Raw genomic sequence first — 26579 nt, 5'->3', positions numbered from 1 at the left:
TAGTAAATGCTTCACTGGGCTGGGGGATGGTGTATGTCTGACTTAAGTTTAGCTTGCATTGACTCCATTACCTCCCCACGTCTAGACAATCAACAGACCAGTAAGTCAAACCAAATGTGAACCAATTGGTGCATTCTTGCCATTATTACCTGTGAGCAAGTCACCAGCTTTCTGAATCTGTTTCCTCTGCAAAAGGAAGTTGCCTCCTAGAGGAGTTGTGAGGGTCAAATGAGATCGCGTTCAATGCACTGCAAAGCTTAACATGCCAAACAGATGTCAGCTATCTTTGTTTTTTAGGGTTCCTTCCTGACTTAATATAGTGCAGGCCTATGATTAAATCATCATTCTATGTCACTATAAATAATCCAGGATAGAGAAAGAGCCTTCCCAAAGAACAGGGCTGTACCACTTGGGTGCTATTGCTGTGACTATGTTGGTTTCTTCCACAGGCTTAAGAGATTTTGGGGGGATAGAAGAGAGGTAGGTAGGTTAAAGGGTATATGTATATTTAGGGCAGGACACTTGTCTGTATTTTTTGGACAAAAAATTAAATTCACAGATTTAATGGAAATCCTTTGGGAAAATTGACTCATTTTGTTGATGTCAAAAAAATGTTTTTCCCCTCATGAGGGAAATAATTTTTGTTCCTGCAAAAGCAGGACTTATTTCTGAACCTTGGAAGTCACGTGAGGAGGATTTTCTCCCAGCACGTGTCTTCCTGAGCTTAGTCCTCATCAGAATGGCCAGCTGAGTTGTCCCTGGATGCCTGGAATGTTAATATCTTAAAACAACTGGAATAATAAAGTGATTAAACACTTCCAGATGCCAACCCTGGGGACCACGTCTATCAGGGCTCCCTGCCTCTGGTCAGTGTTTGCAAATTGATTGCTTCCCTAATGGGTCTCTGTAGAAGCATCCTGCAGTCTTTGGGATGTGGCCCTGGGGCAGGGGAAAGATCCAGACTGGTGTGTGGTGGTGGGCCCCGCAGGGGTTCTGCCGCGGAGTCATCTCATCGTGGACAGCAGGACGAGCATCTGGGTTCCAGCCGTTAACATTTGCTGGGTCTCTGGGATATCTGCTAACCGAATTCATGGGAAGAACCCAGAGGATTCCTGAAAAGGTCAACAGCCAATGACAGAACACAGCACTTTATTTTTAGCAGGCGATGCCATTTGTAGGAACAGGACCCTTTCTTCTGTAAGTGTGCCAGGTAGCACGGCAGAAACTGCTTAGTCCCCTGGTTTATCTGCCTGCTTGGAGGGAGGTATATGGGGAGTAGCTGAACCCCATCTATTTTTGGAGTTCCTTCCAACCCCAACAGCGCCTTCCAGAGCCACTCGAAAAGTGTCTTGTCTCCACAACATAAAGAGCAGTTAGACTTCAAATGTCATTCGAAAGTTCACAGTCCTCCAGCTATGGTAGGTAGGTGGAGAGCTGGGCCCGAAAGCAGGAAGACCCACATTGAATGCTGCCTCAGACACTTCCTAGCTGTGGGGCTGTGTGCAAGTCACTTAGCTGCTGCCTCAGTTTCCTCAACTGTAAAACGGGGATAATAGCACTTATCTCCCAGGGTAGTTGTGAGGATCAAATCTATAAAGCACTTTGCAGTGCCCCTGACCTCAACTTACAGTGTCTATCATGGGGAGGCAACATATACAAGGATAGGTAAATACAAGCTAATTCAAGAAGAGTCAGAGCAGTGGGGGTCAAGGGAGGATTCATAGAGAAATCTTGAAGACAGACAAGACTTCTGAAAGATGGACAGAAGGCAGGAGGACTTGCCAGGTCAGGGGAGAGGTTATGGCATGCTAATGCATCGTGTTCATTGATAGAAGTGTAGATTTTAGAGAACAATTAGAGCTTAGAGTTTGGCTGATGAGCAGTAGCAGCTTGGGATCAGATTGTAGAGGGGTTTGAAGACTTGTAAAGGGTTCTTAGGAGTTTGTAGTTTAGAGGCAATAAGGAACTGATGAAAGTTTTTGACGGGAGGGAGTCAGAAATGCTTTAAGAAGACTATTACTGGTAGATTTGTAAAGGAGAGGCTAGAAGGCAGTGACTAGAAACAGGGAGGCTGATGAAGAGGCTGGTGTCTAGTCCCCAGGTCTTAAACTGGTTCAAGACCCTAGTTCCATAACTGAATGTGGGAGTCAATAAATTATGATTTGTTATCAATCAGTAAGTGTTTGGTTTGTATACCTATTTCCTCTACCTATTTACCCAGGATCTTGTAAGCATTTCTCTGGTGAAAAGGAGTCTAGAGTAGAAATAGTTTAGGAAGTTCTGATGTACAAAAGTCAATGTAAATGAAGAGAAGGGAGAGGCGATAGAAGATGAGGAAGGAGTTAGAGCATATGAAGGATGGGTAATAGTATAAAAGCTGCAGAGAAAATAATAATAACAAAAGGCCATTGGATTTAACTATTAAAGATTTTTGGTCACTTTGGAGTCAGCTCTTTCAGTGGAGTCCTGGACTTAGAAGCCTGGTTATCAAGGCTTGAGAAGTTGAGTGGATTATGAGAAGTGATCCTGCTTTCTGAGAGTTTGGCAATGAAAGGGAAGAAAGTTAAGGATTAGGTTCAGGGGGATGGCCTGGGCAAATGAAGCCTGACTTTTTCAATATGTTTTCAGTACAAAGGGAGAGACTGAAGAGAGGGTGGGAGCGTCAGCTTCCAGATATAAATGATATGGGACTAAGCCCAGAAGAGCTGCTTCTCCTCTGGAGACTAGAGCAATGAAGGTGAGAGTGAGTGGAGATACTGAAGGGTTTTGATATACTGAGGAGGTAAGGAAGCTCACAGTGATTTTGATTTTCTTGGTATAGTAAAGCACAAGAAAATAGAGAAGTGGTGATTTTTTATAATCAAGATTTATTTATCTGCTGTTGTGCTAAAGAATCAATCAGGGAAGAATAAAAGGATTGCCTATAGGAGTGAGGGATCAGTTGAGACAAATAATGAGTTTGTAATAGATGCACTCAGTATGTATGGATCCATATGGCTTTCCCTGCAGTGTCCACAAACATAGCATGGAAGAATAGAAAAGGCAGATATGGGGGTAATCTAGATGATTGGCACATATATGGATAACTATGTTTTTAAAAATTAGTATGGGGAAGGGACTCATTGGTGGAAGGCAGTATAAAGTTAAGTCAACTTTATGATAAATTAGAGTCCAAAGCAAGGATGAAGATAGGTATGGAATACCTAGAATTCACAATGAGAAGAAAGAATGATATGATCAAAGAAGAACATTTCATAATTCAGGATTATAGATGTGGCAGTTATAGGTAATGGTAAGATCTATGATATCCTTGTGGGTGGCTGAGGCAGAATGAAGTTACCAGTGATGGAAACTGAGTAAGCTGATGAACTTCCAGGAAACTTAAACTTCAATTGAAATTTGCATTTATGAAGGTGAGGACTAAATTGAAAAGGCAGACTGTAAATCAGGTTCTAAACTCTTGGGAAGGAAGGAAAAAAACACCTAGATTATGGAAATAAGAATTTAGATGGAGCAAATCTCAAAGGAGGGAGGACTTCAGAGTGGTGGCGGCTTTTGGAGGATCTGGATTTACCAATCAATGCCAGAGAGTATGGCCAGTGATGAAATGTCTTCTGAAGAGAGAACCAGGTTTCTAGGAGTTCCAGAAGATGGAAAGAATGTGAGATGAAGAGATCTAGGATAACAGTGTGATTGTTAATATTGGAGCATGAATTCCAGAGGGCACAGTTCCAGAGAGCACAGTGGAAGTGAAGAGTTCAGAACAGGGATTGAGGGATTTAGGAATGAGTGGGATAGGGATGGGAATTTGAAAAGAGGTATCAGAAGAAAAGTATTTCTCCATACTAAGTGACTTTGAATCACAGAAATAGATGGAAAATAGTTAAGAATTTGTAAGCTATAGCATCAATTAACTGGGGACTCTATCCTCCAGATTTCTATGATGACTGAGTAAGCCATGGCTACAAAGGCAAGGGGATCAGCTTCCAAGTTCATTACCTCACAAGCCAGTTGGTTTGCTGTACCAACTGCAAGGTTGAAACAAGCCTGGGAGTCTGGCTGATCCTCCGTGCCAGTAATTATTTGGTGATTGGGTTCTCATTGCTAGACTGAACTCACAGTAGGCATCAGATTCATAATCTCATCCTAAAATGGTGGGGAATGAGCCATACTCAGAAGCTACACTTAACATGCACCTGGCTTCCAGTTTCTGAGTTGTTGGCAATACCTTCAAATACCTTTGTCTCCTGAGACTCAGGAATTCTGTCAGTTTTCAAAGCCCTACAGTGAACGTGTAGAGATGTTTTTTGTGCCTAAAAAATGCCACAAGGTCTTGTCTGCTAGTGTCAGTCTTGGACAGGTCCCACATAGAGAGGCCATCGATAACCCTTTGTGACCTTGCATAAATCTTGAAAAAGTTACTTGATAATAATCAAACTTCTCAGCCTTGCAATACAAGCCATGATGAAGGTACTAAGTTGGTACTCCCATTTGAATAATGTGATCTTGTTCAGGCTAAGAGAAAATTAAAATGTCTTTTATATCTACGACATATTGATTGAAAAGGTTCACCAGAATTTCACTGCTCATCTGTTTGAAAGGCATGATCAAGTATTCATAATGTCCAAACTACATTATCAAGGTTGTCTTCCACTCATTCCAAGATCTAGTTTGAAAAAAGAAAATGCCCAACACAAATTTAGCTGTTCTACAGTCATATTCCCTGGACACTAACAGAAATTATCCAAGAGCAACAATTGCAAATGATCATTTTGTTTGGGTCTCTCAGTAATGGGTTTAGGGGCTCACCTATCTTCTTTTTGGGGTACAATCATGTTGGCAACCATGAAGGCTGGATGACCCCCTTCTTGATGTTCACACATATGTACCTATGTAACTTTTTGTCTCATGCTCATTTGATGTACAAATTCATGGGGAATAGGGGTAAGAGATAAATTGGCAGGAGATCTATGAGATGACCCAATCACTATGCAGGAATAATTTATCTGCCTTTTCTTGTCTAGAAGACTCCTTTAGTCTTTGTAAGGGATTCCATCCCCATCAATTTTAGCCTAAAGGGAGAGGTCCATGGCTGAAACGGTAATCTTGGACACGTATTCAGCATGTACCCAGGTTTTTGATTTGAAAAATAAATTCATGCAGATTAAGGATTGCACTACCTCTTCCATAAAAGTCCAAAGACGCCTTGAGTTAATATTTTACAGACTAAACTCAGGACTACCTGTCCCTTCGATTATCTGCTTACCATGTAAGGGAGGCACCTCATAGCACATTTAAGTGTTTTCCTCCCAACTTTTCCTGCTCCTGAAGAACGCTTTTTGGTACAGGTTCCTGATGCAGAGGCAGATTTCTCTCTCCCCTAAAATACTAGTCTGAAACCCTAAAGCCAATCAGAACTTGGGTTCTTTTTTTAATCTTAATTTTTTTTGCTTTGGGAAAGAGTGGGGCCAAAGTATCTTGACCATTGCAGGTGTCCTGCTTCATCCTTCTCCTCCTCTCCATTTTGATTTTCAACCCTCTTCTACACAAACTTATGTTTCTTTCATGCTTGAACTTATTTTTCTAAGATTTTAGGAGAAAACAGAAAAGAAAAGGATCTTTTTCTACACAGTCAAACCCACTCTGTGCTCACAAAGAAACAAGGATAGCAAAGGCCTTAATGATCTTGGTCTGTATCCAGGGGAGACCAATGTCTCCTTTTCTGTTATAATACAAATTGATTCTTGCCCTCATGAATGCTTCTTCTCTATGCTCACGAATTCATCTTTATTTCATCCAATCAGTCAGGCAATCAGTAAGCAAACATTTATTAAACACTTTCCTCAAAAAGCTCACATTTGAAAAGAGGAGACTTCGAAGTTTTATTTACAAAATATAGCCAGTGGAAGTAAACAATCTCAGAGGAAAGGCATGAACAGTGGGGAACTACCGGGAAAGACCTTTGGCACAAAGTGAGATTTGAGCTGAATTCCAAATCCAGGAGGTAGAACTGAAGAGAGATACTATTCTAGGCATGGGGGAATATCCCCTGGAAAGTCATGGAGTTTGGAGATGGAGTGTCCTGTGTGAAGAATTATAAGGAGGCCAGTGCAAAGTATAAGACTGGAAAAGTATGAAGAGACCAAACGATCAGTGAACTAGACTGTGACATCTATTAATCCTGGCAGCTCTGTAGGAACCAGAGGCCCCACTAATTGTTCCTTTATTTCACGGAAGCCTTTTCTAAATATCTCAACCAGTATTGCCTCTTCCCAGCCCCTTAGTAGCTGTCAAAAAGCATTAACTTAACTGTGATCAGCCTTCTTGTGTCTCTAGCATAGAAGTTAGTTGTGTCAAGTTTTCAGTGTGGATCCTCAAACACAGTTTGACCCTGAGCTTAAAGCCCATAAAATGTCTTTAGTCTTCCAACATCTCTTCATCTGATCAAGAGCAGCTCCATTTAATTTTCTTAGGAAAGTAGTTCTCAAAGCACAATTTGCAGTTTTGGAGACCCTTTTAGAGGGTCCATTAGGTTAAAACTCTTTTCATAATAAGATTTTTTTTTGCCAATTAAAGTACTCCTCCATTTTCTAACTCTATCTTTGTGAGGCCAAATTTTCTTTCTATATTTCAACCAAAACAACATGTAACAGATTAAATGCATTAAGCTGTCTTCTATTAAACCAGACATGAAAGAGATTTGCAAAAAAAAGGATAAAACAATGTCTCTGTTCTCACTAATTTTTTATTTTAGAAAATAGAATTATTTTTCATAAAATATGTTAATTACATTAACATGTAGTGGCTGCGTTACTGTTATTTATAGTAAGTAAATATTTATTTTTTTTCCTTGTAAATTCCCAATGTGGTAAATATTAATAGCTTTGACTCATATCTTTTGGGACCCCATTGGGGTCTTTAAGAATTTTTAAGAGTGTAAAGGGGTCCTGAGACTAAAAAGTTTTGAGAACCTTGTTCCAGAAACAAGTAGGGGACATAGAAGATAGAATTCTGGAACTGCCATCAGTAAGATGAATTCAAATTTGATTCACAGACTAGCTATATGACTTTAGGTAAAGCATTTAACCTGCATCTGCCTTAATCTGTAAAATGAGGAAAAAACATCTAACTCCCAGGCTTGTTGTGAGGACAAAAGAATTGTAAAGTGCTTTCACACTTTAACATCAGTATCAAATTGCTAGCCATTAGCTGTTATCATTATCACCCAGACTATTCTGCTTATCCTAGCTTGCAAGTCATGTAGTAGCCAGCTCCCCTGGTCTGACAATTTCTCAGTACAACAATAGAATATAAGCTACGTGGACAGAGACTAGTTTTTCTGTATTTGTATCCTCAAGTGCCTAGCAATTGTAGGTGATTAATAAATGTATATTGACTGATTGACAGAGAAAGGGGGAGGGTTTTCTATTAAACTACTGATACTGAAATCTGGAAGATATCAAAGTATTCCTAGAGGAGTACAGGTGAGATAAAATTTCTTAGAGTCATTTGATAGTTTCAGTCATGAAATTTTAGTGATCATGCTAATCCTGGTCCAACCAATGGCTCAGAAAGTTTATTACAACTAAGAAGAAGTCAGCCTGACAACTTCAAGACTTAATTTGGATCAGTTCCCTTCATTGACAAGCCCACTGTCCACCACCAAACTTAGTGGCCACTGTGGAAACCCTCCTGAGATTAACATTCTCTATGTTATTCTCTATGAATTACCTTAAGATGCAGGTGAAGTTGTCAGGAGTACGTCTGTTTGCTGAAAGGAGCCAGTAAGGAGTCTGCAGTTAGCCAAAAGCCTTGCTGGTGTTTGCCTGCTGACCTTGCTGAGCTGTGACACTCTCCCCTTAAACTGGCCCAAACCAACTTTACAGTCAACCATTCCTGCAAAAGATGCTGCTTGTGTCTCCCTGTTCCCAGGAGAGATTGTTCATTCTTTTTCCCACCCCCTCCCCTGAACCTCCTTTTTATGGTTTTTAAGCATGAATCTTCTGTGCCTTTCCTGAGCTGTGGGCTCTTTGTACCTTGTATAGAGTCTGATTTTCCTCTAATAAAACCTTTCTGCTTTCAGCCCAGCGTGGACTCTTCTGCGTTTTAGAAGTTGGGCTTTTACCTGGTTGACATCACTAATAATAATGATTTTTACTTCAATATCCTAGCTAGATGCTGCTACTACCACAGGCTGGGACATATTTGTGACACAATTTCAACTGTTCTTCATGTAACCCTGCTACATCTCTCTAGTTTCCATGCTAATGGCTTTCTATCTTCTCTCCCTTTTGCCTAAAAGTATATTTTAAATGTACATGTCCATATGTGTATAAATGTATATATTTTGCATACATATGCAAAAAAGAGAAAACCTAGGCCATAGAAATATGCAGAAATTTGTGAACAAGTAGATTTTAAAATTAGCAAACAGTTCACACTCCTGGGGCTCTCATAGCATCTGGCTCCCACTGTGGCCAGATTTTTATTTTATTTTAGAGGAATTTCAACAAATTTATACTATTTGAGGCAATTTGGGACATGTATTTGTGCAGTTCAAAAAGAAGTTAAAGCCTTTCTTTATTGTTCTAGTTCAGATGATGCTGACATATTGAGAACTCCAGTGCCCAGCACCGAGTATATTGTGAGGAAGGAGTCCATATGAGGGTATATATGCATGTCCATGAGCAGAAATACAGTTCCTACCTTAGCTAGATAAGTAACTAGCCTTGGGTGGTATAAATAATTATATCCAAGTGTGTAGGAGAGTTGAACTAGGGATTTATTTTAAGTGCTTTGTAGGTTCCTAAATGCTATAAAATGAGGGAAAGAAGGAAATGGAAAACCACTCTACTCTCTCTGCCAAAAAACAAAAGCCAAATCTAAATGGGGTCATGAAGAGTCAGACATGACTAAAATGATTGAACAAATGACAAAATCCTGTACAATTAGGGGGCATAGTGGCTAGGTAGTGGATTGATCTAGAGTCAGGAAAACCAGAGTTCAAATGTGACTTCAGTCACTTACTAGTTGTGTGAACCTGGACAAGTCACTTAGCCCTGTTTGACTAAGTTTTCTCCTTTGTATAAATGAGCTGGAGAAGGAAATGGCAAATCACTTCAGACTCTGTTAAGAAAATTCCAAATGGGATGAGAAGAATTAGAAATTACTGAAAAAAAAAAAAAAAAGAACAGGCTCCTAAATAAGATACAATTAAATTTATCTGATTAAATAAAATTTTATTTCATTAAATGAGATAATATGTGTAAAGCCTTTAAGAGATATTTAATAAATGGCTATTCCTTTCCTTTTCCCTTCTGCCTCCTGAAACGGTGGGGATTATTCTCTTGGGCACAGATTGCTAATGCTCTCTGAAAAAAAAGAACACATATGCACAACATACTTAAGTTTAATGTGCATTACATTTTCTAGAGTCTAGACAATCAATGAAACAAATCAAACCCTGATCTATAGTGTCTGTTGATTTCAGAAAAATCACATTGATAATTTAACAAAATGTTCTTGAAGGAATTGGTTGTCCTTCCAAGTTGTTAGAAGAAAAAAGTTCTCAAGATCACTGTATGTGAACCTGGGTAGTTTGACAGGAGCGGTTCTGAAACCAGGGTGCAGTAGGAACCTCTTCCCCAGCACGAAAAATTTTGTTAGCCATTTTTTTCAGTTGTTTCTGATTCTTTTTGACTTTGTGGGTTTGTATATTCATAGCAAAGATTCTGGAATGGTTCGCCATTTCCATCTGCAGCTCATTTTACAGGAGTTAAAAGCCTACAATGCACTAAAGTCTTACTGTACTCCCTCATCATGGCCTAAAAGTGAGAGGAACCCAAGCCATGATAAGTCCTACCACATAGTTAAAGTTCAATTTCATCACTAACTTGTCTACAGAGTGATCGATTTTTAAGCTATTGGAACTCACAAGGTCATCTGATATAGAAAGATTATAACCTGTCAGGGCAGGGAACATTTGGGCCAATGAAATCACCGATCCTAAAACTATTGAAATAATACTTTTGGGGAGACAAGGGATAGCATTGTAGGACTCATGTTCAAGAGTATTTCTTTGAGGTCACTGTTTCAAAAATATAGCTCACAAGTCCCCACTATTGTGTTTCCTAATAATCCAGGGGACATAACTGACTCAAGACAAAAACATTTACTAAAATAGCATAGTAAGAACAGTATCCTCAGAATATTTTCACCTAGAAAATTGGGATGTGCTCTAATACAAATATATATGATGGGCATACATTAAAAATAAGGGAAACATATGGGGAATCGGACACTCTTCCCCATCTCACCCAACAAATATTCACATAATCTTTTCAACATTTCTGGTACTAGAAAAACCGGCAACTCTTGGGTGGAACTCAATTTAAATGTATTTGGAAAATATTGAACAAAATAGAAATACAGTAGGATAAAGATAATGTTAAAGTGAAATTTTTGAAATCAATGTGGTCAACAGGGATCTTTAGTTTTCCTTGTCTCTACTTGAGTTTGACATCCATGAATTAGATGACTTTCAAGATCCTTGTCTTAAGATAAAAATAGAGGAAGCCTTGGTCCGAGTCCACTGGTCCCTTTCAATTTATGATCCTAATGTATAATGACTTTTTCATGAAACCTTTCCCAGATGATAGTGTATCACTCCCCTACCTTGTGTTGCATTGTGTGTGTGTGTGTGTGTGTGTGTGTGTGTGTGTGTGTGTGTGTGTGTGTGTTTTCTATAAATACCTTTATGTGTATATGGGGTCATCGCCATTAGACTGTGAGCTGTTTAAAAGCAACAAGGACTGTTTTGGGCTTCTCTTTGTATGCCCAGTGCTCAGTACAGTGCCTGGCACATGGTAAGTGCTTATCAAATGCTTGTTGCTTGATTGATTCATTAACTGAACTCCAGAAAGCTGAAGCAGCTTCTTCACCAGGTGCCTCTCATTACTGGAAAGCCCTTCCTTTTAATGAGCTCTTTGCTGTAGCTGGTCCTGAAAATGTCAAGGACACAAACGGAGGCTTCCACTTTCTGGAGGGAATTTCTGGGAGAAGGGTACAGGATTTCCCCCGTTTCTCTCTCTCCTTCTCAGGTAGTCCTTGAATGATTTCAACACAGAATCTCAATTTATAGATTGGTAGAATGTTATTGAGTCATTTCAATCATGTTCAACTGTCTGGGACCTCGTTTTGGGGTTTTCTTGGCAAAGATGCTGAAGTGATTTATCATTTCTTCTCCAATTCATTTGACAAATGAGGACATTGAGACAAACAGGATTAAGTGACTTGCCCAGTATCACACAGCTAAGAAGTGTCTAAGGCCAGCTTTAAACTTGTATTCCTGACTTCAGGACTGGCACTCAATCTATTGCCCCACTTAGCTGACATTTGGTGGAATGGGGAAGAGGAATTATCCTCTTGGAAGTACATCCCAATTTTCTAGGTGAAAATATTCTGAGGGCAGGGAATAACTGAGTAAAGAGAAGGACAGAGCCTTGAGTACAGTTATCTAATGAATTAGAAAATCTACTCCTCCTGGTTGCAAGCCAAGTTGTGTAGATTCTCCTTCAATGTTAATAAATTGAATGTCTTTCCTTTCATAAACTTTCAGTCTCTCTGCTTCAAGCCCTACCCTAATCTCCTTTTTTCCCCCTACTAAGTTATGGATCTTGTCTCCTCTCCTTTACACACTAAGTTCCACACAAAGTGGCAGTCTGCTTCTTATTCCCCCTATAGAGTGATTCATCTTCCACCCACTCCCTCATCACCTGCAAACCATCCTTCATCTATCTTCTCTCTGAAACTACCTCCTATTTACACTGTATGTACAGAGCTTAAGGGCAGCTAGGTAGCATAGTTGGGGCCTGGAGAGAGAAAGACCTTAATTCAAATCCAGCCTCAGACACTTACTAATTAAATGACCCTGACCAAGTCACTTAGCTGCCATTTGCCTCAGTTTCCTCATCTGTAAAAATAGTCCCTATCTCCTGGGACTATTGTGAGGAATAAATGAGATTTGCAAAGAGCTCAGCTTAGCACAGCACCTCGCACATGATAGGTTCTTTATAATTGTCAGCTATTACTTTATTAGCTATTATATTTTGCACATAGTTGTTTGCATACTCTCTCCATCATTCGAATATGAGCTCTTTGAGGGAAAGGATTCTGGTGTTTTATTTGTTTTGTTTTGCTTTTGTTTGTATCTCCATGACTAAACACAGTGCCTGGCACATTGTCTGTGCTTTTAATACATGCTGGTTGGCTGGCAGACTGGTTTAAGAGGAGGAATAGGGGAGAAGGGAATGAAGAAGTCAGGAAGCTCATGGGGCGCTGATATAGAAAAGCTACCACTTCACTGGCCTTCCAACTGCTTTTTGTTCAGCTCTGGACCTTGGCTGGGCTCCTTCTTCCCTTGCTGTCTGAGATCAGAGGTTGGCATGGGTGGCTGTTGGCCTGGACACTAAAGAGAGAGGAAGGAGCCTGAAGGCTGCTGTTCTCACCCTCATTAGAAGAAGGATGGTTTGCAGGTGATGAATTCCCAAGGGGGAAAAATGCCTTTTTTTTCATCATCACAGTAGACAGACTCTTTTGCCAACAAAGAGATAACTGGGGCATCAAATATTCAGGACCTTGTGCAGAAGCCCAAATGGCTTAGTTCCTACTCATAGTTGATCATTACCCTGTGGCAGCAAATCTCAGCTCCCTGAGTCTTTTTTTTTTATTATTACTTAATGTGCAATCCTCTTTCTTTTGGGTGGGGCAGCAGAAATGATTGTTTCTTGGCATAAATCCTGGGGCCACCAGCTTCCCCTTGACTTCTCAGATATATATGTGATTGTCACCTGAATATATCCCTTCCTACTCAAGAAAGAGGGCCAATGTGGCTCAAAGGACTCCCTAAAAGGATACAATAGTTGAGAAAGAGGAATTCTACATTGAACAGGAACTTCTATAGGCAACCTATGAGCTGAGGATATAAATCCCAGCCTGGGTGGCAGTGTAGTTGTTGGAAAAGAATCACCTGACTTCTTTAAAAAATGCCTGGAAAATTTACAAATTATCATTTTTTTCAAGACCAAATCAATTCAAGTTGGAAGAAACTCTGGAAGCCATCTACTCCAATCAGATGAAAAACTGAGGCTGAAAGAGGGATATCTGTCCAAGTAGATGAGTCCACAAAGGGTAGCAATTTTCAGATATTTTCTTTGGTAAACTAAATGTAGGGTATTCATCTTCCCCCAGGTTGGGAAGGAGGTACACTGCCTTTTGCTTGACAGCCTTCTTTTGTACCTTTCTTTTGTGTGATGTCTTTCCCCATTATAACTCAGGCTTAGGGAGGGCAGGGTCTATTTACCATTCTCCTTGTTTAGCACAGTGCCCAGTGCAGAGGAGTATTTAATAAGTGCTCGTTGGCTGTATGTACCCACCATCTCTTCTCACTCATACACCCCACTTCTAGAGTATCTTTACTTTTGCAGCCAGACAGCACAGTGGATAGAGTATTGGATTTAAAGTCAAGAAAACCCAAAATAATGCCTCAGACATTGACTTAGCAGTGTGAATCCCAGGCAGGGCACGTAACTTCTTTCAGTCTCAGTTTCCCCATTTGTAAAACAAATGAATGACATCATAGGCTTATGAGAATCAGAGATAACATATATAAAATGCCTTGTCATCTTTCAAACATTATAGAACACAGCTTCCAGGGGTGGATCTAAGATGGTGGAGAGAAGCCAGGAAGCTGCTCACTCTCCCAGTTTCCCTTGAAAACCCTACGAAACCAAGTCTCTGAACAGAGTGTGATGAAATAAAACCATTCTCTGGCTCAAGATAGACTGAAAAAACTTCAAGGAAGGTCGGTTTCACTGGGGTGAAAAGGGTGTTCAGACCAGCTCAGATAGAGTCTGGGAAAGCCAGTGAGAAGGTCTTAATCATAGCAGATCAGCAACTGAGACCCTCAGTCCTGGCCCAGTACAGGAGCAGATGGGGGTCAGTTTCCAGTCCCAGCTCAGAAGGCAAACTCTGGAAAACCAGGATGTTTCCTGGAAAGAGCAGATAAAGCTACTCCCTGAAAATACAAGGGGTTCCTATCCTCAAAGCCAAGGCTCAGAGCTTCACAGGAAACTTGGGACAGTAGCTCTTTTACCTCAGGAGCAGAGTACTATCATAAAAGTACAAAAATGGAGGAAATAACAAAAGAAAAGGGAAAAAAATGAGCAAGAAAGAGAAAGGAACCTTGACCATAGAAAGCTACAACAGTGACAGGGCAGACAAAAACACCAACTCAGACAAAGACAGAATGTCCATAGAGGAAATCTCAAAGAGTGATATGAATTGTTCTCAAGGCCAAAGAGCCTTATTGGAAATCCTCACAAAAGACTTTAAAAGGCAAATAAGAGAAATAGAAGAAAAAATAAGGAAATAAAGCTATGCAAGAGAGAGTCAACAGCTTGGAAAAAGAAGGCAATTCCTTAAAAAATACAATTGGCCAAATTAAAAAAAAATCCACTGAAGAAAACAACACTTTCTAAATTAGAATTAATCAAATGGAAAAAGAAATACAGAAGTTAACTGGCAAACAATTACACATTTAAAACTAGAATGAGGCAAATAGAAGCTAATGATTCTATGAAATATCAAGAATCAGTCAAAAAGAATGAAAAAAAATGGGAGAAAATGTGAAATACCTCATTGGAAAGGGCTAACCTGGAAAATAGATGATATAGAAGAGACAATTTAAAAATCATTGGCCTATCTGAAGGCCATGACCAGAAAAAAGAGTCTGGATAGCATTCTTCAAGAGATCATCAAGGAAAACTGCCCCAATATTCTAGAAACAAAAGGGGAAATAGTCATTGAAAGAATCCATTGGGCACCTTCAGAAATAGATCTCACAAGGAAAACCCCAAGAAACATTGTTATAAAACTCCAGAATTACAACCTCAAGGAAAAATACTGCAAGCTGCCAGACAAAAGCAATTAAAATATCAAGGAGCAACAGGATCTGGCAGCTTCTGCTTAGACATAAAGGATTGGAGAACCTGGAATACCATATTCTGGAAGGCAAAAGACATAGGATTATTTAACTACCCAGCAAGACTGAGCATCATCTTTCAGGGAAGGTAATGGATCTTCAATGAAGAGACTTTCTATTGGAAAAAGTCAGAAATACACAGAAAATTTAATCTTCAAACACAGGACTCAGGTATAGAAAGGTAAACAGGGGGAAAAATATATATATATATATATATATATATATATATATATATATATATATATATATATATATATATATATATATATATATTATTTAAAGGTTAAACTATTTACATGCTTAGATGGGAAAAGAAATATCTGTAACTCTTGAGAACTGTATCTATCACTGGGACAGACAGAGGAGGATGTCACATGACCAGAGGATATAGTTGTGAATGGTATGAAATGATGATATCAAAGAAAAAAGACATTAAGGGGTGAAAAGATCTGTATTGGAAGAAGAGGATAGGGGAGATATAATGGAACAAATTAGATCGCCAAAAGTGCAAAAGACCTATTACAATGGAGGGAAAGAAGGGAGAGGGATGAGCATTGTCTGAAGCTTGATCTCATCAGTTTTGGTTCAAAGAGGGAATAACTTAAATCATCCAGTTGGATATAGAATTTTATCTAATCCTATATAGAAGTAGGAAGAGAAAGAGGAAGATAAAAGGGAGGGGTAGGATAGAAAGGAGAGCAGAAATATTAGGGGAAAAGGTAAGAGAAGAGAAGAGTTGATAAAAGATAAAGTAGTTGGTGGAGTAGATTAAAAAAACAAAACAAAATACTACTAAGAACAGAGTGGAAATAGGGTACAAAAGTATGTAAAGAGAAGAAAATAGGACTAAGGGAAATACAGAGCTGTAATCATAACTGTGAATGTGAATAGGATGAACTCTCTCATAAAACGGAAGTGAATACCAGAGTGGATTAAAAAACATAATCCTACAATATGTTGTTTACAAGAAGCACATTTGGGGCAGCTAGATGGCTCAGTGGATAGAATGCCAGTCCTGAAGTCAGGAGGACCTGAGTTCAAAAATCCAGCCTTAGCTGTGTGACCCTAGGTAAGTCACTTTACCCCATTGTCTCAGCAAAAAACAAACAAACAAAAAAACACAAGAAACATATTTGACATAGAGAGACATACAGAGCAAAGGTAAAGGGCTAGAACAGAATTTATTATGCTTAATTGAAGTAAAAAAAAAGCAGGGGTAGCCATTCTGATCTCAGATAAAGCAAAAGAAAAAGAAAGAAAAGAAAAAGAGTAAAAAGTAAAAAAAAATTAAAAGAGATAAGGAAGGAAGGCACATCTTGGTAAAGGGTACTATAAACAATAAAGTAGTAGTGATATTAAATGTATATGTACTTAGTAGTAGAACATACAAATTCCTAGAAAAGATATTAAGCCTCTTACAGGAAAAAATAGATAGCAAAACTGTATTAGTGGGAGACTCACTTCTCAGAATCAGAAAAATGTAACCACAAAATAAACAAGAAAGAAACTAGGGAGGTTAATAGGATCCTAGAAAACCTACATATGATAGAACTCTGAAGAAAATTGAATAGAGACAGAAAGGAATATATCTTTTTCTCGGCAATACATAGCACCAACACAAAAACTGAGCATGTATTAGGGCATAAAAACCTCACAATCAAATGTAGAAAGGCAAAAACAATAGATACTTCATATTCAGACCATGATGCAATAAAAATTATAATCAAATTCTAAAGAATGAGTGGATCAAACAACAAATCACAGAAACAATCCACAATTTCATCTAAGAGAATGAAAATAATGAGACAATATACTACAACCTATGGAATGCAGCTAAAGCAGTTCTTAGGGGAAATTTTATCTCTCTAAATTACTACATGAATAAAATAAAGAAAGAGGAGATCAATGAATTGGGCATACAACTTAAAAAGCTAGAAAAAGAACAAATTTAAAAACCCCAATTAAATATCAAATTAGAAATTCTGAAAATAAAAGGAAAGATTAATAAAATTGAAACTAAGAAAACTAAGAGTTTTATGAAAAAACCAACAAAATAGATTAATCTTTGGTTAATTTGATTAGAAAAAGGAAAAAACAAAACAAAACAAATCACCAGCATCAAAAATGTAGAGGGTAAACTTACTACCAATGAAAAAGAAGCTAAAGCAATAATTAGGAGCTATTTTGCCCAACTGTATGATGGCAAATTTGACAATTTAACTGAAATAGATGAATATTTACCCATAGATGAATAATAGGTAATATTAGATATATTATAATAAAATAGATGAATAAATTGCCCAGATTAACAGAAAAGGAATTAAATTACTAAAATAGTCATCTCATTTTAGAAAAAGAAATTGAACAAGTCATTAATTAACTCCCAAAGAAAAAAAGATAAAGAAGGACTCCTACCAAATTCCTTCTATGACACAAATATGGTACTGAAACCTAAACCAAGAAGAGCCAAAACAGAGAAAAAAAATTACAGACCAATCTTCCTAATGAATATTGATGCAAAAATTTTAAATAAAATATTAGCAAAGAGATTACAGCAATTTATCAGCAGGATAATCCATTATGACCAAGTGGAATTTATACCAGGAATGCAGGGATAGTTCAATATCAATATCAATATCAATTACCATAACCGATCATACAATAACAAAACCAACGGAAATCATATGATAACCTCAATAGATGTAGAAATTTTTTTTTTATAAAATACAGTACCCATTTCTATTAAAAACACTTAGATAACATAGAGATAAAGAGAGCTTTCCTTAACAAGCAATAAGGATGATTTTAGGCATGCTCTCTCCTAATCCTGACTCCTTATCTAGTTTGCCATATATACATATATATATGTATATATATATATATATATATACATATATATATGTATATATGTTATGAGAGAAAGAGATAGAGACAGAGGCAGAGAGAAAGACAGACAGAGAAACTGAGAGACACAGAAACATTCACAGTGAGACAGAGAGACACAGAGACATAGACAGAGAACCAGAAAAAGAGAGATAGAAACAGATAAACACACACACACACCACACACACACACACCACACACACACACACACACACACACACACACACACACACACACAACCAGAGAGAGAAAGAGAGATATGTTGTGAAAATAGGAAAAGATTTGGATATTTTGGTGAATGGGGATGAGGAGTTGGGGATGACACTGGAGAGTATGAACCTGGGTGATTAGGAAGATGTAGTCTCAGATACCCTGGGCACTTAAACCTTCAGTTTCCTCATCAAAATGAGCTGGAGAAAGCAAAGACAAACCACTCCAGTATCTTTGCCAAGGAGATCCCAAAGAAGGGTCATGAAGACATTAGTCAGACATTAATGAAACAACCAAACAACAATAAAACATGACATCCAGTTCAAGATGACCAAATGTCAGTTGGTGAAGTGAAATTGGAAGTGAGGAGAGAGATTAGGGATGAAATGAAGAGTTGGATTAGAACATCTCTCAGGTTCCTTCTAGCCCTAAATTCTATGGTTTAATTTGTTCTAAATCTGGTTCATGGACACTTATGGGGTTACTAAGTGGGAACTCAGATAATAAATCAGATCTTTGACTCTTGGCCCAATTCTCTTCCCATTAGACCAGATTTAAAAATTAATTAATGCAAAAGTTAATTAGTTAACTTAAGCCTGAAAAATTTGCATTGGCTTTGGATACTTTGACTAGTACCATTGTCCAATTATTTCTTCCTGGCCATTCCTCTTATTCAGACCACCAGCTGATTTCCCTTACATCCTGAGCTGCTGGCATATACTGTCTTTCAAGTTCATTCAGCCCTATCCTAATCATTTCACCTAACAAACTGTTTACCTATCAACCTCACTTACTGGGCGAGGGCGAGTCTCCCGAAGGAAGGATTTGAGGTCTCCTCCAGCCATCAGCTCTAGGAGGATAAATCGGGGCAGGGCCTGCAGGCTCACCCCAATACAGCGAACAATGTTCTGGTGGTTGAATTTGCTGCAGAAGAAGAAAGGAATGTCAAAAGTTAGCTGTGTTAAAAGAGACACATTCTTCCAGAAGAAATTATATATACTACCCATTTGCTCTATTCCTCACTACCCCATTCAGAGTTCTTCCTGAGAAAACATTTGGGAAGGAAAAGGCAGGAAAGCTCATCTTTCTTTTGTAGTTTGTGAACAGACAGACTTAGCTTCCTAACCCAATGTTTTCAGCTTCTCATATTGATCAACTTGAAGCAATCTATATTTTTGAAAAACAGACCATATTTATTTATAATTGAAGCCATTAGAATTTTAAAATTCACATGTTTAAATTAATTATACATTTAAATAATTTTACTTATTATTAAATAATTAAACATGTGTTAAAGAGAAATATCCAGAATACATATGTGATCACTTTTTTGGGATAGGTAAGGTCTTGCTAGAGTTAACTAGTTGGATTCACTTTGGGATTCCAGAAGATCCCAGGTACCAGAGAGCACTTGGGATGTTTAGTTTTGAGGGTAACTTTTACTGTCATGTATTGAAATAAGAAGTAAACTTGAGAGTTCAATCTAGTTAATGCCTTTGCCTCCAAGTAGAGCCCTACTTAAACTTTTCCACCCATGTAAGAGTTTCCAGTAACCTATGAAAAGTCTGCCATATTGAATCTGAAGAAGGAATGAAGGATCTTTCTCTAGATTACTGGAAATTTTTAAGTCCACAGAAAAGTGGAAGGAACTGACGGCTGCCTAGGTCACAAGGCTGCTGGCGTTTCTTCCAGTTTCCCTGAGGACAGATTTTCTGTGGTCAGAGGTGCTAAACACTGGTGAAAGAGTAGGGCCAGAGGATGATGTGAAGGCCACCTTCCGTTTGACATTTCACCATTTCATGGGAGATTTTCTGCGATCTGCACTCAGAAGAAGGCTCATTTTACCTAATGATCAATGCTTCCATGAGGAAATCCAGCTCGTCCTGTTCTGAACACACTTCTGGAAGGGTCTGGACGCAGACAGGAAAAAGGAAGAGAGAAGGGAAAATTTTAAGTCAGGATGCATGAAGGATGATATGCTTTTCAGAAGCAGTAACTTAGACCTCAGACCTTAGGTCCTGAGGAAGTATGGATTATCCCTTACCTTAACGGCCACTTGTAGTGGGCTGGGGTCACTGGGGATTCCAGATACTTGGCCTTCATACACTTCCCCAAAGGCTCCATGGCCCAGACCCCTGAACAAAGCAGAAAAAAGAGTGAGATGGACTAGGGATAGGCTGGTAGCCTTCAGAGGCTTAGGCAGTGGGTTCTGATTATACAGTGATTTTTTTTTCTGGAATATACTAGCTATAGTACATCCAAGGATTCAGGATGAACCAGACAAGCAATAGGGCACAGTAGTTAGAGCTCTGGGCCAGGAAAACCTAAGTTTAAATGTGGCCTCAGATATTCAGGAGCTGTGTAAATATGGGCAAGTCATTTAACCCTGTTTGCTTCAGTTTTTTATCTGCAAAATGAGCTGGAAAAGGAAATGGCAAAGCACTCCAGTATCTTTGCCAAAAAAATCCAAATGGGGTCATGGAGTGTCATGAAGAATCAACTGAATAACAACAAAAGATAAGTGATTGCTGTTTAATGATGAAAATTTTCAGAAAACTGTCCTCTTAATTAACATCTAGATTTATAAAAGATTGAAGAGGTAATCCTGGTGTTTTGCAAAAACAGATTCTTCTATAGGCATGAAAAAAGATTTGCTTCTTTTGAATACTTTCATTCAAACTCAGAAATCACTGGGAAATGAAAAAGTAGGAAAGCTTATCTTTTCAAATGTATTAAAGGTAAGAAGACTTGAGAGCTTTGTAACAAGCTTATGAAATACTATTTTTAAAAATGACACATTTCACAATTTATAATTGAAAGTTTAAAAAAATTTAAATACATATATTTGTTTTGTTAAAATATGCCTAATTTTTAAAAGAAAAATAGGTAGTATAGATTTTAAAAGTTAAATAAAAAATATTGTTTGTTTTTCACAGATCACAAAATTTTAGAATTGGAAGGAACTTCACAGGCCATATCCCATACCTGAAAAAGAATCCTTTCTACATCATACCTGACATGTGGTCATCCAGCCTTGAAATTACCTTTTCCACTTCCTGCCTTAAATTGACACTGGGCCTTGTGGATTGGGACAGCAGGGACAGGCTTCCATGACCCCATCTCTGAAGCCTGCCTTTCCTCATAGGATCAAGAGGTTTAGAGCTGGACAAGGTTTCAAAACAACATCTAGTAGAACCCCTTTATTTTTAAGACAAAGACACTGAGACCTAGAAAATGACTTAGCCAGTGTCACAAAGGATTTGCACACAGGTTCACTGGCCCATCCACCATATCAACGATATTGATAAATGGCTATTGTCTTTCTAATAATACTGTGGGACAAAATTTTCTTCCTAAAACATTGTGAAGACAGAACACTTGAAAGTTATCTGCTGTCCCAATTAGTAAGTATAATAACCAAATGTTCATTCAATTTGCTGATGGAAAGCGAAGACTGAAAATAAACCTTTTCTTTAAAATATGTAGTGGAAACTGTCTAAAAATGAACCCTGTGGCTTTCTTTTGAATTGTGAAGTGTATGCTGTAAGTTATATAAAGCAGCAAAAGTCTATTTTTTTTTTTTTTTTTTTTTAGCAGAAAGAATGATTAGCTCTTGTAAGGCTTGTGTGAAATGCTCTTAGGGATTGCATAATCATCTCTTAGTAAAACTTCTTAAAATGAAGGGGCTTGATTAGGTTACTCCTACCTGAATTAATTATCAGGTCTAAGTCAGTGGGAATGTTGGCATGTCAACATCAGACTAATTCCATTAAAACTCTTTAATTTTATGAGTTACATAGGATCTTCAATTTAGCACTGAAACACATTATGTAAACTACTGAATTCAACCTCCTAACCTTACAAACAAACAAACTTAGGTACAGAGAGATTATTCAGAATCACATACAGAGTGGCATCTGAATTGGGAGCTGAATATAGCTGGATTTCAAGTCCAGAACTCTAGAGCTAGAAGGAAATTTAGGGATCATTTAATCCCAGGTTTTGCATTTTGCAAATGGAAATCAAGACTTAGTGTGGACTTGCTCCAACTCACATAAGTAATAAGTAGAACTGGGATTAGAACCCAGTTTCTTGCTTTTTCTTTCTTTCTCCTCTCCCTTCCTTTCCCTCCCTCTCTCACTCTCCCTTTTTTCCTCTCTTTCCCTCTTCCCTCCCTTCCCCCCCTCTCTCTGTCTGTCTGTCTGTCTGTCTCTCTCTCTCTCTCTCTCTCTCTCTCTCTCTCTCTCTCTCTGTCTCTTTCTCTGACTCTCTGTCTCCTTTTCTTTCTCCATCTCTTTCTTTCTCTCTCCCTCTCTTTTATTCTCTGTCTCTCCATCTCTCTCTCTCTCTGCCATCTCGGATGCTACTACCCACTCTTAGACTCCAGCTGTCAGAGAAAGAGCATTGGGACTTACCGAATGAGGGAGATGTTTTTCCGAGGCACCTCCTTGAGGTCACTGATGGACGTGGTTTTGCCGGCAAAACAGTAGTTGGGGTTGTAGTCGGTCATAATGGTGGAGGTTCTCAGTTTGCTCAGCTTGTACTCGGGACTCTGCAATTCCATCTGCATCGCCTGGAGCTCCTGATGCTTCCTGCGGTACACTGGAGACAGACAAACCCGTGCAGCTGGGAGCTTAATGGGTACAGCCAAAGGAGCATCCAAGCTCCGGGGCCATTTCTGATGATTTCCCTGAGAAATCCATCCCAGACTGAGTTAATTTTTAGGGAGAGGAATAGGAGTCTAAACACAGCAGCACGCGCTGAAATACCCTGAGGAGTATTGGGCCACAGAGGGCACAGCATTTGTCCATGCTGGGAGCTTTTAATGCTTACTCTGGTTCCTCCATTGAAGTCCTATGTCAGTGCCCCTTTGTATCATGGAAGTGCCTTTGAAGCTTATGTCAAGGAAGCCTGAGATGTGGAAAGGGCTGTAAAAAGGCTTCTCTGCGGGTGGATGGAAGGTGTTCACCTCTGAGCAAGCTGGGTAACCTCTTCCCCAACAAGAAAAATTCATGCAATTTTGGGGTACATGAGGAAGGGCATAATGTTTAAGATCGCCTGCCTCTGCAGAACTGTGTTCAGTTTTTGGTGTCATAATTTTTCTCCCTCACTCTTAAAACATTAAAAACAAATCATCATGTCTTTGTTTTTACCCCATCTTTATTTCTGAGTCCATTTCCCCCCTTTTGGACGCCACTGGCACATTGGGAAGCATCTAGAGGCAGGTAACCAGTGAAGAACTTTGTGACCCGGCCACAAGGAGAATATACTGACGTGGAGAAGTTCCCCAAGGGGACATGATAGAGGAAGTTTGAGGGAATTGTAGAAGCAAAGAATGGCCTTGGGTAGAAAGGCCCAGGCTGACCACTAACAAGTGGTAGGTGAGGGACTGGGAGCAGGACACATTTCTTCCCTGTCCATGAAGAATAAGGCTAAAGTTCGGGGCAAGGGGAGCCTCTCCAGCAGTGGAACAGTCCCGTTCTCCCATCCCTCCAACCTCCTGCCATCAAGGTTCTGTAAACCCTCCCCAGAAGACCCCAGAAGCTTCATGTCTCCTTGGCCCAAGGCCTCCCTCTCTGGCTTCTCCAACACTCCTGCAATTCTTGTTGCCGCAGGGCCCAGCATACTCACCAATCATGATGCCCGAGAACGCCAGGACCAGAGCAGCCACCAGGGCCGAGGTCACGACAGACAGTATCAGGGAGAGAGGCAAGTGAGGTTCAGAGGTGGGAGGCACTACAAGACACAGCAGGAGGAGGGACTGAGAACCTCGGAGCACTTCTGCCTTCACCCCCACCCTGCAACCTGCTGCAGGCCTTCCTCATTCAGCACCTCCCAGAGACATTTTCCTCCTTTTAGTAGAGCTTAGATAATTTAGGAGCAGGAAGAAAGTGCTTCTATCTTGTCTTAAGAGCTCAAACTATCAGTTTTTGCTCCTGGGGCAAGTGGGACAAAAATATGCTCTCTGACTTCTGCTGGGATTTGAGGGTCTAGCAGAAACTGTCAGTCACTAGGGAAATCACCATAGGAGACCCCAGGGTGTAACCATTGAGGGATAAGATGGAGAAGGAAAATACACATTTGCTTTAGCCTCCCTATTCTGACTCATTATTTTTGTTAGGTGATAATCTCAGTTGTTTCCATACTACTAAAGGAGTGAATATATATTGGATTGAGAGTCAAGATAAGAAACTTCAGTTTGAGGCTCAGCTCTAAATGCTCACTAGTCCAGGGACACAGCTAGTGATTTGTGTGATTTACCAGCGGGTGACTCAGTGACTTCTAAGGAACCTCTGAACGTTAGACCTCTCTCCACGCTGCTTTTGAGCCATTACTTCCCTTTAGCCCAGCAGGAAGAGGGGCAAGGAAATGGTGCTTTGAATTACCACGGGACCAGCCCCTCTCCCTGAAACTCTGCACCCAGGATTGTGGGCCCCAGGATGCACTCTGCGTTCTCACCTATGCAGGAGACCCCATCTTCGGCCAGAATTGTGCCATGGTCGCAGAAACAGATAACTTTGTGGCTCTCTGGATCAATGTGGCACTCATCCACCTCACAGTGGCTGCAGTTCAAGTAAAGCTTGATGTTCACCTCCCCATGGCCCTCCATCACTGGGGCGACAAGGGAGGGGCAGGAAACACCATGGTCAGCCTGAGCTAGGGAGGACAGCTCTCCTGCCCCCCCTCATATCATCTACCAACGCTTTCACAGGGCTCCAGCGCCTATCCTGTCCTCCATATAGTTTTTTGGATTATCTGCACATTTTTTCCTATGTCCCCCTGGTAGGATCCCTCCAGGTAGCGGAGGGCTATGCTATTTGAGGGGAAGTAGAAGATGCACACATTTGTCTGGGTGGGCTGGTGGGGGAGTAAGTAATCGTGGAGTGTGTGTGTGTGTGTGTGTGTGTGTGTGTGTGTGTGTAGAATGTAAGTTTTTGAGGGCAGGGACTATTTCTCTTTTGTATTTGAATTCCTAGTCTAACACAATACCTGGCCTGTAATAGTTACTTTTATAAATTTTTGCTGGGTCTGAATGGTCGGTATTTTTTTTTTTTTGGCCTCTTTTTGTATACCCAGAGATTAGCACAGTGCTTGACACATTAATGCTTGATTAAATTAGTTGGGTTGGAGGTAAGGGAGCTTCCTATTTGCAAGTGGATCTCTTATCATGTGACCACAGAACCAATAGCCTTGGACCTATATTGCCCTGAGGCCCAACTGCGGCCTGGAGCTGGAGTCTGAAGGGACCTGACTGCTGCCGTGGGGGGGGGTACCTTTCAGAGCCGGGGTGTACAGGATGCCCATTGGACTGATGAAGGAGACCCCATCCTCCCCATCCATTTCGGGGTCATTGTTCACAGCTGCATTACCCCCTGTTGCAAACCAGAGAAAAGCTGAACACTGGGTAGGGAATCATGACACACAAACACAGACACATATACACATCCATAAGTCACAGCATGCTAGGCAGAGCAAACAGCTGACATCTTTTGCAGGGTCCTGAGGGGAGCTGACATCAGGCAGGGCGGAGGGTATAATATAGCTTACTAAGGGGGCAGGTCAGAGCAGGGCAAGCCTAAGCTGCTGGTGGGTTCCACAGGGTCATATATAGGATGATGAAGCTGCCCACTTGGCAGCTCTAAATCAGGGAATCCTGAGTATCCAGGGGACTGGGCAGGTGCCATACTGGCTTTGGCATGATCTCTAGGTCATCCAGTACAAACTCATTTTATATATAAGGAAACTGAGGCTCAGAGAGTGGCCCAAAGCCACTCAGGCAGTAATGGCAGAGCCGGATTCGCCCCCAGACCCAACAACACTAGGATCAGACCCCCGAGCTGAAGGCTGTCCCCACTGCGCGTAACTCCTGGGAGCACTGATGTACTCGCTCCCTAAGCTGCCTTTCCCCTACCCCACAACTCCCATTAGCATCCCCTGCCCCGTTCCCCACTCTCTAACCCATCGGGTCAGGGTACAGAAGAGTGAGGGGGCCTAGGGGATTTAGTGTGGTCCTCTCTCCTTCCCCAGGGTTCCGGTTTTTTGGTCAGAAATAAGACTGGGCCTGTCCCACCGCTGCGCCCCCAGCCTGATCTCCTCACCCTCACAGACCCCGAAGATGAAAGCGTGACCACACAAGCATCTTACACGAAGCATTAAAGTTAAAAAATCACACAGATATCACAGAGCATGCACAGTACCCTGCTCTAAGGGACTGCACCACCTCCCCTCCTCTTGGACCGTCAGTCCTAGCTGGTCTTGGGCAAGAGCCAAGAGGAGGGCAGCTGGGTCAATGGCCCGCTGCTGCCTGCTGATGAGACCAGAGGCCTGGGCAATGGGCAAAGCCCCCAGAGCATCAGCACGGAGAGTGGCTTCTCTAGGGCCGTCCAGGACCGAGGATGGCCAGTCACCAATCCTTCCCTTAGGGGGCCGGTCTTGGCTCAGAAT

General features: G+C 40.3%; 1 protein-coding gene across 1 annotated transcript in view; it reads right to left on the bottom strand.

Annotated features, from left to right (window-relative positions):
• LOC141555426 (ALK tyrosine kinase receptor-like) overlaps window positions 1-26266 on the bottom strand; it is a 56567-nt gene extending 30301 nt beyond the window's left edge. The window contains exons 1-7 of the mRNA XM_074288288.1: window positions 25409-26266; window positions 24594-24746; window positions 23766-23870; window positions 22550-22736; window positions 20179-20269; window positions 19980-20044; window positions 18929-19058 (exon numbers count right to left, since the gene is read on the bottom strand). Coding sequence (XP_074144389.1) covers window positions 18929-19058; window positions 19980-20044; window positions 20179-20269; window positions 22550-22736; window positions 23766-23870; window positions 24594-24746; window positions 25409-25475 — 798 coding nt within the window. The 5' untranslated portion in view covers window positions 25476-26266. The remainder of the gene's footprint in view (window positions 1-18928; window positions 19059-19979; window positions 20045-20178; window positions 20270-22549; window positions 22737-23765; window positions 23871-24593; window positions 24747-25408) is intronic.
• Window positions 26267-26579: the final 313 nt, after the last annotated feature.

The sequence above is a fragment of the Sminthopsis crassicaudata genome, chromosome 2, assembly GCF_048593235.1.
Source record: "Sminthopsis crassicaudata isolate SCR6 chromosome 2, ASM4859323v1, whole genome shotgun sequence".
In the NCBI taxonomy this organism is placed as follows: Eukaryota; Metazoa; Chordata; class Mammalia; order Dasyuromorphia; family Dasyuridae; genus Sminthopsis; species Sminthopsis crassicaudata.
This window is presented reverse-complemented; position numbering and strand designations above follow the sequence as displayed.